The sequence below is a fragment of the Elephantulus edwardii genome, unplaced genomic scaffold, assembly GCF_000299155.1.
Source record: "Elephantulus edwardii isolate Elephantulus edwardi_28Jun2011 unplaced genomic scaffold, EleEdw1.0 scaffold00003, whole genome shotgun sequence".
In the NCBI taxonomy this organism is placed as follows: Eukaryota; Metazoa; Chordata; class Mammalia; order Macroscelidea; family Macroscelididae; genus Elephantulus; species Elephantulus edwardii.
This window is the reverse complement of record NW_006399753.1, coordinates 16,266,489-16,284,913: the sequence shown is the minus strand read 5'-3', so window position 1 is coordinate 16,284,913 and position 18,425 is coordinate 16,266,489. Positions and strand designations below refer to the sequence as shown.

The 18,425-nt window shown below is 43.8% G+C and overlaps 1 protein-coding gene across 1 annotated transcript in view; it reads right to left on the bottom strand.

The window, feature by feature from the left end:
- The window catches only part of KIAA0196 (KIAA0196 ortholog), a 42,778-nt gene that overhangs the window by 17,419 nt on the left and 6,934 nt on the right, over nucleotides 1–18,425 (bottom strand). Inside the window, exons 7-16 of the mRNA XM_006879297.1 lie at nucleotides 17,237–17,350; nucleotides 14,818–14,989; nucleotides 12,909–13,036; nucleotides 10,855–10,984; nucleotides 8,679–8,791; nucleotides 6,524–6,690; nucleotides 6,346–6,421; nucleotides 3,571–3,681; nucleotides 1,943–2,083; nucleotides 893–973 (exon numbers count right to left, since the gene is read on the bottom strand). Coding sequence (XP_006879359.1) covers nucleotides 893–973; nucleotides 1,943–2,083; nucleotides 3,571–3,681; nucleotides 6,346–6,421; nucleotides 6,524–6,690; nucleotides 8,679–8,791; nucleotides 10,855–10,984; nucleotides 12,909–13,036; nucleotides 14,818–14,989; nucleotides 17,237–17,350 — 1,233 coding nt within the window. The remainder of the gene's footprint in view (nucleotides 1–892; nucleotides 974–1,942; nucleotides 2,084–3,570; nucleotides 3,682–6,345; nucleotides 6,422–6,523; nucleotides 6,691–8,678; nucleotides 8,792–10,854; nucleotides 10,985–12,908; nucleotides 13,037–14,817; nucleotides 14,990–17,236; nucleotides 17,351–18,425) is intronic.

Here is an 18,425-nt window from a genome sequence, read left to right as displayed (position 1 = left end):
CCAGATGCTCTGCCGGGAAAGGAGGGACAATCTCCTCCTGTACCAGTCAGGTCTGATTTGACGGTACACACACACACACAAAAATAATAATAAAATTAAAAAAAATGTATTTGGTGTTTGTTGGTTGTTTTTAAATCCATGATAGTTTTACATGAGAACTTGTGAAAGATGGGAGGTGGTGGTAGTTTGTCCCTCGCCTCATTTTAACCATTTTATTAAAACACACAGGTGCCTTTTCTTATCAACAGAGGTGATGATGGAATGAAAAAGCTGCATTTAAATGTGTGTCTTTCCTCCAAATATTCTTGGAAGAAATCTGCCTCCATGAGGAACTGCAAATTAAGCGCTGGGCCACTCTACAGTTCCACATTTCTCTTTCCTTTTGGTGTTTTTTACATACTGTTTGTAATTAGGGAGATAAACTAGGAGAAAGCATATCTATTGCCCAACTCTACAAGCTTATTTTGCGTGTGATTTTTCTGTAATAGGAAGTCTTTAAATCCCAGAAAAAAGAGCAGGATCTAGAAAACATCAATTTGCCTTATGGTATGTTCTTGAATTCCTTGAGATTTGGGGTTGGTTTTTTTTTGCCCTTTTAAATTTGTAAAAAAATTTTACAGTGTCATAAGGGAGGCAACTGGTGGGTTTTATATGGTTTTAACTATCTCAAAATCTAAAGAAGAAAACTGTAATAGAGGCATCAATGGTACCCGCTTGGCTGCTCACCAGTAGGGGCCTCGGAATAAGACCTGGTGAACTGATTCTATAATCACGGTTGACAGGACACGATGGGGGTAGTTAAACTGCTATTACGTGCGGGTGCTATGAGTCAAAGATGCCTCACCGCCACCCAACATCACCAGGCAAAACAGGTCAGTATCGAAGCTGTTACCTTGATAATGCCGACCAAAGTCGTTTTCATCATTAAGATGCCTTCAGTAAAAATGGAAATCGCGTGAGTGAGCTTGGCAACCTTTAATGAAGAAAAAGAGGTATAATGGAGGACTTCAGGCAAAAGATCCATCATTTCTATGGGAAACTAAACTAACGGGCTAATCGTGCTAAAGAGGTCAAAGAGGTCAGCAGTGGGTTTGTGGCCTCAGGAGCCCTGTGTACAGGTGAGTTAGACGGAAGTGAGGCCCTGCGGTGTAACTGGCGTGTGTCCTGGGTCCCCGAGTGAGACCCTTCCTCTCATTATTTCCCTCAGTCATCCTGTGGAGGGCAGGACTCAATAGTATGAAGCGACCTTTCCATACAGAGAACTGAGACCCTGAGAAGGTCCCTGCCCTCCACACAACACCGATGAGCAGGCTGAGGCTAAACCTGGGGTCAGAATAAATGTGCAAACGCCAAGCCTTGACTCCACGGGCCTGACGGACTTAGTGGAGCCGAGCCACAGGATGTGAGATGAGCACGGCTTTGCACACTTCTGCTTGATGCTCCTTGTTACGGTGTTTTTAGAAGAAAAACAGAAGCAGAAGCATTTTGGGCTGCATGATATGGAATGGGCTTAAAAGTCCAGTAGTGGGAAGTGGGTAGTGGAAGACACATTATTGTGAGCCTCTGGAACGGTGAATAAAGCAAGAAATTGAATGTAAAAATCTAAGGAATTTAAACTAAAAGACTGATTTATCAAAATCTTTCAAGAGGGAAGTGAGCAGCTGAATTTCACCTTCACCAAAGAGGTGAGGCGTTGAGTGGCACCAGGAAACGTAGAGAACAAAGATCTGATGCCTCTCCCACAAGGATCTCTAGTGGTATGGTGGGTTACATGTTACATCGCTAACTGAAAGGTCAGTGGTTCGAATCCACCAGCTGCTCTGTGAGAGATAGATGGGCTGTCTGTTCCCATGAAGATTTACATGCAGAGCTGGCCTCTCAAGATCCCTTTGGGAAATCTGAAATTCCATTGTTTTAGTCATAAGTCTCGGGCATACAGCACCTCGTATCGTGGGCCAAGCTGGGCATAGTCCCTCAGCTTGTCTTTGTCCAGGCGTGTCGGTACTTCAATGATATCATGGGTCTGAAGCTTTATGATCTTCAGAAGAGAAGTGAACATGCTTTCGGGAATGATCTGCAAAACCTTCAATGAAAAGAGGAGAAACCACTGAACATCTTCATTTCTCTTTCCGAGATGATGTCAGGATGAAAGGCACCAGCATTTAGACCAGCATTTTATCTACAGAAAGGGATGCTGAGAAATTTCAAAGTGCTGCTTTAATAACTGGCACCATGCATAATGTTTCTGGATGGATGATGGATCACTGAGATGGTTCGGGGCTGGGCAATGGTTCTTTTTAATACATAAGGTCATATTGGTCAGCATCAGCTCTCCAACAACCAACAATATCCAAGCACTGCGCTAGGTTCTTTCAACATTAATAATTCACAGAGTGTAGAGTAAATCCTCTTAGAAATGCTACTCCCCCAAAAAATTCCCAACCTTCCCACAATATAGATTTCTTAAAAGACTGAAGTCTAGAGAAGCTAAGTAAAAATGACTTAGATCACTCAACTAATAACTGGCACAGCCAGATTTCTGAACCCAGACCTCTGACTCCAGGTTGCATCATGGTTTATTAAGACCAGGATGGATACACCAATTTTCATTGTAGCATTATTCACCATTGCAGGAACATGGAAACAGCTCAAATGTCGAACCACAAACAAACGGATTGAGAAATCATGGTACATTCACACAATGGAATACTATGCAGCACCCAGGAGCAATGATTTTGTAAATTATTACCTAACTTGGGAGGGACTAGAGAGCATTATGCTGAGTGAACTAACTAATTCTCACAAGGATAAATATTAGATAAGACTGCTATTGTAGAATGAGTATAAAGATTTAGGAGGGGTGGGAGAGGCTGGAAGCAGAGGGATGTGGATGTGCAGGGGGAAGGGGGGATTAATCATTAGGTTGTATAATTTGATAGGTGGGGAGGTGAGGAAAATGAAAAGAATTTGTTCAAATTTGTATGTGAATTTTGTAAATAAACCAGTAGGAAAAAAAAGACCAGGATGGAAGGCCTCACAGCATTTTCATTAGTTTCTGACTAAGGCATGTTAGATATGGATCTGGCCCTCCTACCATTCAGCTCTGTGGCTGTGAAGAAGCCACTCGAGTTTGTTCCTTTGTGTCCACAGTTATAAAACAGGGTTCATCGTGTTGGCATTTAAAACACAGATGTAAGAATTCCCTGAAAGCGAAAAACACACCTAGCAGCAGCAAGCCCAAGTTGATTTTCAGGTATTTCAAATTCCAGGAGTTAAGTTTAAAAAGATGAGAAGGAAAACAAGTCTACTTTTGTGCAGCTAACACAAGGGCCACACTTCTTTGCAGGTTCAAATCTACCAGTGGCTCCAAGGCAGGTAGACAGGCAATCTCCACTCGTGTCATTTACATACTCTGAAAACCCACTCGAGGGTCAGCTATGAGTCAGTTCTGACTTGACAGCAATGAGTTTGAGGTCTGGTTTTTTTCCTTCAGTTTGGAACATATATTTTGGATTTAAAACAAGTTAGCTAATATTCACCTTAATATAGTCACCTTAACAATTTTCTTACCTTTCTTACATAGGACACCAATTCTCCAGAGTAATACTGGGACACGCTGAGAAGATCAGGGCTGTTTGCTTGGTTAATACGAAGAAGGGGCAGGTCAAGAGCAGAGGCAAGCTGGAAGACAAATTAGCACTCTGTTTCTTTCTAAGAATCTTTGAAATCTTCCTCATTTCAGAAATAATAAACAACAGAGTGCAGATTGGTGCTTCCTCAAAAAGCTGAACAGAGAAATTCTATATGACCCATCTAGTCCACTACTTGGAATATATCCTGAGAAAATGAGAACTGAGGCACAAACTGAGATTTGTACACTAGTGTTCATACAGCATTATTCACCATTGCAAGAACATGGAAACAGCCCAAATGTCCAACCACAAATGAATGGATTGAGAAATTATGGTCCATTCACACAATGGAATACTATGCAGCACGCAGGAGCAGGAACACTGATTTTGTAAATTATTACCCGACTTGGGAGGGACTTGAGAGCATTATGCTGAGTGAATTAACTCAGTCCCACAAGGATAAATATTGTATAAACCATTATTGTAGAATAAGTATAAAGATTCAAGAGGTGTGGGAGAGGCTGGAAGCAGAGGGATGTAGATGTGCAGGGGGAGGGGGATTAATCATCAGGTTGTACAATTTGAAGACGGGGAGGTGAGGGAAATTGAAAGAATTTGTTCTTGAAAACAATGTATTCAAATTTGGTAAATAAACTAGTAGGGGAACAAAAAAAGGATAACCCCCAAGAAATCCATTTCATCCATAGCTTCTACCTCTACATGAAAGAACTGTGATGTTATTTTAAAAAAAAAAGATCATTATCACTTGGTAGTGGTTCCAGTTGTAGGAAGCAATCAGAAGGCAGTGGTTCTCCAAGTGTGGATGCCAGACCTGCCTCAGCATCTCCCAGGAGCTTGTTACACACCAATCAGAAACTGCTGCTCTAACAAGTCCTACATGCAGGCTCACAGCCGTGTATGGACGTCAGACACGTCCAGGTGTGCAGCGATGCAGGCTCACATCCGCCTACGGATGTCAGACATGTCCAGGATGGACTATGTGCTTAATCCACACTAAGGATAAGAAGTACCATTATTTTATGGCATCATAAAAAAGAAAAGGAGGAAAAATGCTGACAACTATGATATACCATCAAATATATAGCCTATTTCCAATTACAGCAATACTATATTGTGAGACAAGTACACCTCTGAACTGACAATTCCTTCCTGAGACAGTGGATAGAGTAGGTGGTCATTTAACGCCATCTGAAATTACCTTGCAAGCAGCGACATCATCTGTGTAATTCATTTACCAACATTCCCCAGTCTTTCGTGTTAACCCTAGTTTACGGGGCGGGGGAAGAGGGGAGCTAGATAAGAATTGTTTGAAATCTTCAAGCCACTGACCAAAACGATCTCCTAAAGTCATCTTGAGAGAACCTCATAGCTAGAACAGTATAGAATGAGATCAGACATCCACGGTGATGCTCCAGGAGAAAGGAGATGTGAAGGGACAGGGAGCCCAACTCAGTGGTGATGGGGAGGGTGTAAGGACAGAGTGAGGATGGTGACACAAGGGGACAGATGGTGCTAGTGTCACGGAGATGTACATGGACAGAGTGATGAAGGGGCGTAGGCGCTGCTGTGTGTACGTCCACCAAAATGAAATGTTTAAAGAAATGTTTGAACAAGTAAAGGAAAAGACTTAATTCAGAGGTAGAGAATGATAGAAGACCTAGGGATTTATACTGTTAGCACATGAATAAAATGGGGGAAAAAAGATGTTCTTTATTTAAAAACAGCTTTATATTCTATAATAAAAATAATTATTGATTTTAAATTCAAGTATTTCTGGCATCTTTTCAAACTATTTTCCATTAGAAAAACTTATAACAATTTTCAGTGTATAAAAGGAATTAAAAAAATGTAACTCAGGGGAGCTCTGGTGGCTTAGTGGCAAGGAGCTGCAACTATAATCCCAGAGGCGCACGGTTTGAATCCACCAGATGCTCTGCTGGGGAAGGAGTGACAATCTCCTCCTGTACCAGTCAGATCTGATTTGACGGTACACACACACACACACACACACACACATAATAAAATTAAAAAAAAATTTTTTTTAAAAAGTAACTAAAAACAAGGTATATTAATGATTGTATAAAACACAATGAACATGAACAAAAGAAATTTTTTTTAAATGCCCTTCATTTTCTTTCCATAAGAGGGTGAAGCCAGGCTGCTCCTTGGAAGCAAGGATTCTGAAGCTTCATCTGACATACACTGGACATGTTGCAAGGAGAGACCAGTCCTTGGAGAGGAACGTCATGCTTGGGAAGGTGGGGGGGAAGACCCTCGATGAGGTGGATTGATTCAGTGACCGGGGTAATGGGGTAGGTGTGTCAGAGATGGTGAGATTGGCACAGGATAGAACAGGGTTTAGGGATGTTGTGCATAGGGTCGTTATGAGTTGCAGGCGACTCAGTGGTGAAGAAGAAGAAAGAAGAAGAAAGAAGAAAGAAGAAAGAAGAAAGAAGAAAGAAGAAGAAGAGGAAGAAGAAGAAGAAGAGGAAGAGGAAGAGGAAGAGGAAGAGGAAGAGGAAGAAGAAGAAGAAGAAGAAGAAGAAGAAAGAGGAAGAGGAAGAGGAAGAAGAAGGAAGAAGGAAGAAGGAGGAGGAGGAGGAGGAGGAGAAGAAGAAGAAGGATGAATTGAGGCAGTAATGACCACTTCCTTAAAACTGAGGTGGTCATCATCTCCTGGTTCTGTCCTTACCTTCAGGAACGTAGCCCTGAGTTTCGTAACCATGGATGGGCTGGCTCTTATACTCTCTTGCATGATGGAGGTAAAACTGTGAGAAGAGATGAAAAGTAAGGTGTTTGCAGCGTGCTTCATCCAGGGGAAATGTCAGGCTCTCTTGACTTGGAAGTAACTAAGTCGATATCCCCCTTACCTGTCAATCAATTGCCAAGCAAAGGAGAGGTCCCCGACGATCTGCATGTTGATCAGGACCTCCTCTTTGATGTTAATGGTTCTGATCATTTGGTGGAGGAACTTGCGGGTATCAGCGAGAAACTGACATACTTGCAAATTTGATTCCAACTGGTGGAACTCCTGAACCTGTGTTAAGAGTTACATTTCATTTCAAGTTCTGAATGGCCTCCATAGTGTTTACGTTTCTGGAGAAATACTCTATTAAGTAGGGTGCCTGACTTACTAATAACTCCCTGACAAAGTCTGTCTGTCAAACTACAATTCCAGCCCGACATAAGTCATCATAAAACAATGCATGTTCCTATGGTTAGAGAATATGACTTGCTATTGTGTATCAACAACAACAACTCTGTATGTAATATTCCCGTTTTTAATTTTAGTATCAATAAATGCACAATATAAAATCTTTCTTATTCTGAAGATTTTTGCTGGGTTGCTTAAAAAAAATTGCACTGTAACCAAGGTTATTTTGGATATAGTGTTTAAAATAATGTCCCACAGTGCCTGGAAATTTTAAGGTGCAGAATTTCACAGAAATTTTAAGTATGGAATTGAAGGGGGCTGGAGGTTTGGGATATATGATGAAGGAGCCCTGGCAGCAGAGTGCATATGTTTTGGGTTGCCAACTAAAAGGTCAGCAGTTCAAATCCACAGCATGCTCCATGGAAAAAAAAAAGGTGGTTTGTCTCCTCTCATAAAGATTTACAGCCTTGGGAACGCAATGGAGATTTGCTAGGAGTCGGACTCAACTCACAGGCAGTGGGGTTGGTTATAGCTTATGCTAAAATAAATAATGCAAAAGACAAAGACCATCTAAGGTTTACAAAGTGGTTTAAAGCTGCACTGTGGGCAGGAAATAGAAAATCAATCAAAACAAAAATTGCACAAACGTGCACGTGTTCTGGGATGGTTAGGGGAATGCTGGTATACCACCGGTAGAGCATTCTATTGTGCTGCCACTCACAGTAACCACCCTACAAGTCGTGCAGCCATAAAGCCGTCTTGTAAGAAGCTCGCAAAAGTTAAAAGCACTGCTTGTAACTCAGCAAAAATACACCATCATACGAAGCGGACAGGGTACAAGTTTTGAGTACAGATGAAGTTTTAGGCTATAGAGTTTAAGGCTATTGCTCTGAGACTTTTTCTCGTCTTCGTTTCAAAACTACTTAACCATACAGTTACATTTTTAAAGGTGGTAAGGCAGAAATATATGTGGAGAAATAAAGATATTTTCTACTTCTGAAAAGAAAGTGCAACATGTATAAATAGATGATCATTATACTATTTTTATTTTTGGGAATTACTTTCTAGCTTTCCCTACCAAAGGCACATACTTTCTTAGAAACCTACCATGTGCACACACAATTTTATTTTCTGCTTTTTTTTTTTTTTTTAAATAACACCTAAAGTTTATTAGATGACAGCACACACAGGAAACGCAATAGTCGAGGAGCCTACTATCCGTTCCCAAAGGGATCATCCTAAGAATTGAGACCCAAGAGGCAAACCCCGGCAAAGGCCTGGTCTGCTGGCGTGTCGCTCGCGGTTAAAAGGGCTGCCTGCAGCTGGCTGGGGCCCCAGTTATGTGCAAACTCATGCTCTTGCGCAGCAGCGTATTTTCTGCTTTGTATTCCTAATTTCAGTTTCCCAAATGTTCCTTTTTATTTTTGAAACTTTTTTTCCTAAAAAAAAAATCCCACCAATATCCATTTCCTTAAGTCGGAACATTTTTGCTACCAGCCTCTTCATGCTGGTAATTATTTCAGAGTTCTGTACATGGTATTACAGGAGCTCTGTTGGCGCAGTGGTTAAAGCACTCAGCTGCTAACGGAAAGCCTGATGGTTGGGACCCAGCAGTGGCATGGCAGAAGGCTGCTGTTAGCTGGCTTCCCTGAGATCACAGCTTGGAGACCCTATGGGGCATCTGGCCATGGGGTAAGCCTGATTCCACGGGAGGGCGGCAGGCAAGTATGCCTTGCAGTGAGCCTCTCAACAAATACTGCTTTCGTCTCTGGATGACATATTCCATCGCTCTGACAGGAGAAGCAGACTGCTGAGTGGGTCCAAACGTGGGACTTATGATCAAAGATCTGTCATGTCAAGACTCGTCTTACCTCCTCCAAAGCTTGGATCAGCTGCACGGTTTTCCTGCCCGCAGCGGTGGAATCGTCATAGTTTAAAGACAAGATCTGTTTTGAGATCTCTCGGAACCAAGCTTGAAGATTTTCTAGTGATACAGAAAGAGAGAAAAGTGTTCTGTAAATCCAGAATTCCTGTCAAGGCAGCTGTGAGTTCAAAAGAAGAATCCTTTACAAATCCCCTGCTTACTCATCGACCTTCCACCAGATGACTAGCACGGCTTTCAGGAATCCCCCAGACAACAGCATTAACAACTGAAAGACGTGGGCATGTGACCTAGGAGGAGAAACGACACTTCCTACACGAGTGACCTACTCTAAAGGGTGGGGCAGGATGAGAGGTCCCAGTTACATGCTCCAAATATCTGCAGAATATGGTATAAACGACATGTGCAAGTCCTTGTTATAAATGGTACATGCAAGTACATGTTACAGATAACGTGTTAAGTGGGTGCTAGACACACCATGTGTAAAGGTGGCAGTGATGCTGGGGAGGACTGGAAGGGAACTAAATGCCAGCGTTCCTGGGGAGAATTTTCTGGAAGAATGAGGCAGCAGGGTACACACTGGAGGGGCAGCGATGGAGAGAGGCAAAAAGACAAGCATGGTTTTGGGGCCAGAATGTCAAGTACAGATCTGAAGGTGCAGAGAGAGGCCCACCGGGGCAGGACTGGAGGTCTGTGGAGAGTTCTGGGAGGGTCATGTGGAATCACAAGCAGGGCAGCAGTTCACAGGGAAGGATGTCCCTGTGCTCCCAGTCCCCTCCACGTGTCGGGTGAAGCTCCAAGCTGAGTCTCATTTAATCTTCACACTCTGTGACTCGGACTGCTGGACTTCACAGAATGAAGATGTTGATGAGCAGAGATATCAAGAACCCCATCTATGAAGCAGATGTCCTCTTCCAAGGACTGGTCCCTCCTGACCACATGCACAAAGTATGTGAGACAGAGCTTCAAATTTCTTGCCTCCAAGGAGCGGCCTAGTTTCACCCTATTCAGGATAAACCTGTTTGTTCTCTTGGCAGTCCAAGGTATATCTGATACTCTTCTCTAGCACCACAACTCGAAGGCATCATTTCTTCGGTCAACTCCTGGCTTGCTGAGATTAGTCCTTGGAGAAGGACATCATTCCTGGAAGGGTAGAGGGTCAGTGCAGAAGAGGAAGACTCTGGATGAGATGGACAGACATAGTGACTGTGGTAATGGGAGAAGGTGTGTTGGAGATGGTGAGGTTGGCTCAGGATAGGGCAAGGGTCAGAGCCAACACCCTGTTCATTAAGGAGCCCTGGTGACCTAGTGCTAAGAAGCTTTGCTGCAATGCCAAACTCATGCAGTTCAAATCCACTAGATGCTCTGTGGGAGACTAATGGGCAATCTCCTTCTGTATGATTTACTGCTTCAGAAAACTCACTGGAGGGTCAGCTATGGGTTGGTTCCAACGTGACAGGACACAATAACAGCAATGTTGGATAGCATCTGTATTAGGAGTTATCATATTCTTCTGAGAAGATCATTCAAACGCACAGAGATGTAGGCACATAGTTTTATATACTAATAAGAGGGAAAGTTATGATTCTTTAAAACCTATTTATAAACTGAGCTCTGATGGCCTAGTAGCAAGAAGCTGCACTCAATCCTGACGCCATCTGGCTCGTGTCCACCAGCCACTCTGTGGAAGAAGGATGGGCAATCTCCTTTCACACAACTAACTGTCTCTGAAAACCTGCTGGAGGGTCAGTTATGGGTCGATTCCAACTCTAAGGTACACAACAATAATTTACAAGCTACAGAATGAGAATGCCGACTGACCCTAATCCCATCTTTCACAAATAAAGAATCTGGAGTCCAGAGAAGGTAACAACACTGGCTGCACCGTACAACATAAGAAGTAGCAAAAACAAAACTTGAGATCTTTATCTATCGTTGTTGCAAGCTGCAGTTACAGCGGGTCTGCAGAGCTAACATATGAGGGCAACATTGTGGCTTCTAAGGATGAAAGTGGGAGGCTTTCCCGCCTCTGAGAACCCGCTGGAGGCTCAGCTGAGAATCACTTTCTACTTGATGGCGCGCACCCCCACATGAGGACTCTTACTACGGCAGTTCCCCACATGCGCACACTTCAGACACCCCCACGCTCCCTATCCACCAGTTACCGTTTTTCTCCACTCTGGTGAGGGGTTTCACGCCTGAAAAGACGTCGGCCAGTTCTGTCATGCGCTCTGAGCCTTCCTTCTTGTAATGCTCCCATTTGGTTTGCTTTTCAGAAAGCATCTGCTTGAACATCTGAAGGGACGGAAATGACCGATTAACGCAGGAGAAACCCAAGTCAGGTGGGGTGCTGAGGGAGCCAGAGGGAACCTTGATCTCCTACCACACATCTACAGATACCCAATGAGCCTTGGTGGCACTCTGGCTAAAGTGCTTCACTTCTACCTGAAAGACTGTTGACCTGAACTGACCAACTGCTCTGCAGCAGAAAGGGCAGGCAGTCGGCGTCAGTACAAATTCATAGCCCCAGAAACCCCACAGGGCAGTTCCCCTCGGTCCTATACGGCCATCAAAATTGGAAGTGATGTGTCAGTAATAACTGAAGATTAATATTTAACATCATATCACCCTTTAGTTCTGCTTCAGCCCCTTCAGGAGCTCCGGCTTCCCTTCTTAGGGTTAGGACAGGTCGTTCCAGGTTAGAACAGGGTCCTGTTTCTGGCTCTCAGAGAACCACATTCTTCTCCTTTGAAGCACATGCCAGGCTGTGTTTGCACATTCACTAGGGAGTTGTTTTGACTAACACTCCTTTTCCTCATTAGACTGTAGCCTCCACAGCCTAGTGCGTGTCTGCCCCTCACGACACCCCTACTTTGCAATCACTTGCTACTCGTCAGAGAGCTGGACAATGAAGGAGGATGACAGAAGAACTGATGCCTTTGACCTGTGGTGCCAGAGAAGAATACTGACCACCCCTTGGACTGCCAAAAGGAGGAACAGGTATGTCTTGGAGAAAGTACAGTCGGAGTGCTTTCTGGAGGCAAAGATGGTGACGCTTCGTGTCTCACATGTTAGACATGTCGGTAGGCAAGACTGTCCTTTGGAAAGGGACAGATGGATTGACAGAGTGACTTCAGTGATGGGCTCTAGTGTGTCAGAGCTGATAAGGAAGGCAGAGGACAGGGCCGGTTCAGGTCTGTGATTCAGTGTTGCGATGAGTCATACTCACCTGGATGGCACCCGACAACGACGACATACCCTACTGATTATTACTGCTATAGGTGCCCTCGAATACGACTCACAGTGCCCTGTGAACAACACTTATGAACTCGGTCCTATCCTGTACCATCCTCATCATCTCTGACACACGTGAGAGCAGGCCTATAGCAAACGCTCATGCCTGTCCTCTTTCTCCAAGGAGTCTGCAGTCTGTAGCTTATATCATAGAGACACAGCCTCGAAATCTCTTGTTGTGCTTGTTAGGTGCCATCAAGTTGAGAATGACTTGCAGCGATCCTATGAACAAAAGATCTGAACCCAGTCCTGTCCTGCGCCATCCTCACACTTCCTGACACACAAGAGCCCACTGCAGCAGTCACCCTGTCAATCCACCTGGTTGATGGTCTTCCTCTCCTTCGCTGACCCTCCACCCTTCCCAGCATCATGTCCCTCTCAAGGAATAGCACCTCCTAGCAATATGTCCAAAGTATGTTGAAATCTCTTACATATTTAAATGTTGTTGTTGTGTGCCATCGAGTTGCTTGCGACTCATAGCGACCCTATGTACAAGAGCTCTATACGCTCTTCTATCCTGTGCCAACCTAGCCATATCAAACGCACTTATTCCCACCTCTCCACTCACAGAATTGATCCATTTCATCAAAGGTCTTCCTCTCCGGCGCTGTCCCTCCACTCTTCCAAACATGATGTCCCTCTCCAAGGACCAGTCCCGCCTTGCAACATGCCCAAAATATGTCAGACGAAGCTTCAGAATCCTTGACTCCAGGGAACATTCTGGCTTCACCCTCTCCAGGACAAACCTGTTTGTTCTCCTAACAGTGCATGGTATATTCAACACTCTTCTCCAGCACCACAGCTCAAAGGCATCAATTCTCTTTCTATCAACCCTATGGGCATTTAGATATGTAAAAAAAACATACACATATGTATACACACACATACTCACAGACTTGGGCACTTATTTGTAGGGTAGTTTTACCTCTTTAAGTGTGAACTCAAACTGCGCAGTATCTAGCAGCAACTGGAAGAGGACCTTGGGGTTGTATCTAGAATCTGTAAGAATTTGGTCCTTGATTTGACGAAGGCGTTTGTTGTTTGGGTCATAGGCTAGACATGGGAAGAAGAGGTGTCAATTTATTAGATGGACAGAAAACATCTATGAATTACACAAAACATTCTGGGTTTCAATCATTCCACGCATTTGAGAGTTGGAAACAAAAGATACACCACTGACAGAGGAGATTAATGGCAGGGCGCCAGGCTATAGCGCACAGCTCAAGTCTGGTCACGTGGTCTGACAAGGAAGACGGTCTGAGGGATTGCTGAGTGAGCAAAACAAGGTGCAGATTAGGACATCACATTTTGTTAGCATCAGGGGAAATGTGTAACTATATTTTGCATACACCTAACAGACTCCACACATATACACGCATATAACATGTGCATGTAGTTTGTATAAACATGGTGAAAGGACACGAAGAAAACATTCACAGTATTTTTTACGTGGTTACCACCCGGGAAGGGCTAGGAGGTGTGACGTGGGAGCAGGATCAGAGGCAAGGCAGCCACGGGCTTTCACCTCTGCTTGTCTCTACTGTGTATACTCTATTCCGTGTGCAGGTGTAATTTCAAAAGCACAGCAATGCTCAATCAAAGCAAAAATCAAACCCACTGCCACTGAGTTGAATTGGATTCTCAGCAACCTGGTCAAACACGGTAAAGCTGCCTGGAGAGTTTCCAACACTGTGCACGTGTATGGGTTTGAACTGCTGACTTTTGCTGAGGAGCTGAACTCTTTTAATCACCATGCCAGCCCATTTTTCCTTCCCTGCCTCTCTGGCAGTGCCTATATTTCTAGGCCTTCCCAGGCTGACATCACAGGACGGTTGGCATGGGCTGAGTGGCGCTGGCGTGTGGGCGTGCGTTACAGGGTGCTTCGACACGTCAGTCACTGTGACACGAGTGGAAAGTAATTTTTTTTTTTTTTTTGAAAGTCATTTTAAACACTGACTGCTAAGTGAGTCCACTGGGGCGGGGAGGGGGATGGTTCTCCAGAGTCAGTTCTGGAAGGACTTTTGTGGAAGGTCACAGAGATCAAACTCCTAAGGTTAGTTCTGAGTCAGTAAGGGACCATTTGGCATTAACTGGCTTTCACTTTTGGAGAGAAGGAGGAAGAATCTAGCTGACAGAAAAATAAGGGACTGATGAGACCTTGTAATCAATGAATTACACTTATCAGTGGTAATTAATGTTATAAAACGAAACGTCAATGAATGATTGTATGGAAAACCAATGTGGTTTGTAAACTTTCACTCACATTAAAAAGAAATAAATTTTTAAAAAAGGGAAAAAATAAAGGCAGCAGAAGAAAACAAAACAAAAAAAAATGAAGTCTGAATTCCTCAGTGAGTATTAATCATTAAATAGCCAGTTATCTCCTGAGCAGAAGCCAGGCTTGGAGCCAACGTTCTCAAGGCCTGATCATCTCTTTACTATCAGACCATCAAGAACTGGACCCAGGCAGAGAAGGAAGAACAGACCGTACAAGCGTGGTGACCTCGGGAACAGTCATTAACAGCTGATGCTGCCTCTGTGTGCTTCCTGGGCACCGCAGAGCCCAGGGGCAGTGGCTCTGGGCGAGTAACAGCATTGGACTTGGCGTCCCTCCTGCGCACCACGACCAAGATACCATAAATGCCTAGGAGGTAGTGACTTCTCTACCTGTGACTCAATCAGACAGACACCTCACCTGCTCCTCCTGCTAAGCTGCACTTTGCAATCAGGTCAGACAACTGTCGGGCACAACAACGAAAGCAGATGTGGCAGATGACAACGGCGGGGGCCCAGCTGACCCGGCACGGGCACACGGCGGGCTTTCTGCAGGTTACCTGAGTCGGCTGTATGAAGCATTAGCCACCGGATGGCAACGTTGCAGTCCCTCAGGCAATTCAGGTGCCGCGGGATGTTGTCCAGAACCACCTCCTCCCGCAAGTAGCCTTCTTTCAGAAACTGCTGCAGCTGGGCATGTGCTCTTTCGCTGACAGTAGCGTATCTGCTTGCCTTTGGAGGAAAAAACTGGAAGTAGTGTTCACAGAAGGAATGAATTACCAATTTTCAAAATGAATCACATTCAAATGAATCCCTTGCCCAAGGAACAGCATCTCGCGAGGAAGTGATGCACGTCCGGATACCTGGGCTACAGCTAATCAGGCTCAAAGCAAACTGGTTGATTAGATTATTCCCCACCCCACCCCACCCCACGCCTTTAAAATTTTTTGTTTCAGTAAAGGTTTGTATAGCAGTTTGGGTTCAACAATTTCTACACAACTTGTTCAGTGCCACTGATTCCCTTCTTCACACTGTGTTAACATGTTAGTATTCTCACTATCTGCATTCTGGTTATTTCATGTCATTTACATCGCACCCTGCTCCCTACATTCTCATCTGGGTTTTAAGGTCATTGGTGGCGTGTGGTCTCATACAGTAATTTTAAAAGGAGCATAGTACTTATGGGAGATACTTAATAGTTTTAGAGCCAGTTTGTTTCTTAGCTACAAAATGACTTCAGGGATTGCATTCAAGTCTTGAATACTACCTTTAGGAGAGTCTTCCAGTGTCTGCTACTCCAATACAACTACTATTTTTATATTTTTTTAAGTAACCTGAGGTGGTGTTTCACATTTGTCTTCCACTCCATCAGGGTCCATCTACTGTGGCCTTGGTTAGAATAGCAGTGGCAGCTGGGCAGCATCTGCCTGTTCTGGTCTCAGAGTGGACCACGGCTCACATAGCCTATGCGCTCTGTAGATTGGTTTCTTCAATGAGTTTCCTTTATCTTTTGCTCCACATGAGTAGAGACCAACAGCTGTATCACAGATACAACACTTTTAACAAAGCACCAAGTCTGGAACTCGGACACTAAATCCTAGTTTTGGTTGCAGTAAAATAGTGGTGTGACTTTTAGGCAACCTTTATGCACTGGTTTCTTTAAATGTCAAATGGAGAAATGGGAAAAAACGAAAACAGGAGCTGCACATAATCGTGTAAGCAGCTTTGCCCACGAGGACATGGTCTTTAAGTAGGGGAGCCCGCTGGGGCGCGAGATCACACTGACTCATCGTGGATGGTGACTTTTGCTTCGGCCCTAAGTCTCCACTCTGTAACACCACATAATTAAAGGACCTGATAGGTCCTTTCTGTTCTTAACTTGATGACAAAAAAGACTGACGCGAAATTGTCTGCCTTTCCTATTCTTGACCAAGGAAGCAGAGGCAGACCAGAGCAGAACTAACACAGTAACACTTCTGTAAGAAAGCTTAATGAAACAGCACACTTCAGTATTTCAAAATTAAATTTTCAAATATCGTTTTGAGAATCTGTTTATTCTGCTTCACTAAAGAATCGAAAAAAGCTTTAAATGTTATTAACCCAGAGAAGTTAGTTTAAAATTATCACTGAGTGTTTCATGAGAAGCCTGAATAAACTTCGTAAGATGTCACAGACGAGAAAATACAAATGTGGAAAATGATGTCAATAATGAAAAATTAATGCTCTGATGCCAGTAAGTATAGGAGTTCTACCTTTCTGTCTAATACATTCCTAGGAGATATGCCTGCATTGAAAGTACTGTGTGCATTATTTATGGAATTAAATTTATTTGAAGAAAACCTGATAAAGTATTTAGGGAGAACATTTTCTAACCACCCTGGAAACTCAAAGATCCAGGCACTCAGGCTGGGACACTTGGGTTCCAACATATCAATTATGCTCCCCAAGGAACGACTGGATGTTTATTCTTCTATTACACAGCTATTTCCTTGGCTTGTCTTCTTGCCAAGGAGACAAGATGTAGGTATCTAAGTTTCGAGGACATGAATGAACTGAGTCATGTTACTCATTCATCATTTAGCCTGTTAGAGATGGTGACTTCACGGTGTCGTGTGCATTCAGTTACTACAGTCAACATTCATCCTACTGATAAAAACAGGAGCTGCACATATGCGTGTAAGCAGCTTTGCCCACGAGGACATGGCCTTAAAGTAAAGTAGGGAAGCCCGTCGGGCTGCTAGATCACACTGACTCATTTTGGGATGGTGACTTTTCCTTCGGCCCTAAGTCTCTACTCTGTAACACCACATAATTAAAAAATCTATAATAACCTAGCAAAACTCACTGCTCATTAACCTGTGAACTGAAATGTCTATGTGAGTGTCTTCCAAGTTCCTTGGGAAATCTATTGAGCTTGTTTTCTACCTCACAGAAGACTCATGGGTATTAGAGAACTCCCCCTGGTTAACCAGCACCTACCTGTTCTTTGACATTGGAAAGGTCCAGAGTGTTGTTTAAAGCTGTTTTTGCAGCTTTGTAAGGCTCCCAAACATCTGCAAGATTGACAGTGATTCCCATGTAAATACTAATTACCTGAAAGAGGAGAGAGCTACTTAGTATTTCTTAAACACTCATTCCCTTTTAAGAGCCCTGGTGTCTAGTGGATTGAGTGTGGGGCTGCTGACAGAGGCTGGCAGTTCAAATCCACCACGTACTCCTCAGCAGAAAGCGAGGCAGCAGGCTTTGAGAGCTGTTCACAGCTTTGGAAATCCCACGAGGCAGTTCTACTCTCTCCTTTAAGGTTGCTCTTAGCCAGAAGCTATTCCAGGGCAGTTGTAGGTTACTTACTCACTTCAAGGTAAGGAACTATGAGAACATGTCATTACAAAATATGTGGCCCATCTCTGTAAGTTAAAGATAGTTGTTGTTGTGTGTGGTTGAGTTGAAACCGAACCACAACTCCAGCAGGTTTTCAGAGGCAGTAAATAGAACGGGAGGAAGCTGCCTATCCTTCTCCCGCAGAGCGGCTGGGTACTGGTGCAGCTTCTTACCACACAGACACCAGAGCCACCAGAGATTTGCTCAAACCACAAAGGAAAAACAAGGTTTTCCAAACACACAAGTAAGCATCCTTTCTTTTCAACACTTTAGAACAAAAGAATGGTTACGACGCTATTCATTGAAAAATGACCAGACCAGGATTCTCCTTTCTTTTCAATCTGCTACCATGTTTTCACAGCTGTGAATTATACTCTCCGGACCATGACCTTGCACGGGACTAAACATGCTTGATTACAGCACTATATTTAAAATGTCTTTAATAAATTTAGGCCCATGAGGCTCGGCTGTCAGAGGCCTCCTGCTTAGGGAAACTCCAAGCTGATGGCTCCTTTGAGCACAGGAACCCTGGTCTCCTACTAGAAGGCTGCTTTTCTCCTCCCAGTAAAGGTCGTCACACAGATCCCTCAGGACAGATAATAATGTGACAAAGTATCTGGTAAAAAGTGGGAAAAAATTGGCTGAGATTATGCCTACCCTTCAAATGCTGCTGTTATCAGTTTGGTGCCCTTTGTTAAATTTGTGTCTTCTAGGTTGCAACACCCCCATGATACATCTTCAAGGATATGAACATGTACGGCTAAGCACAATTAATAACAGTGCATCTAAA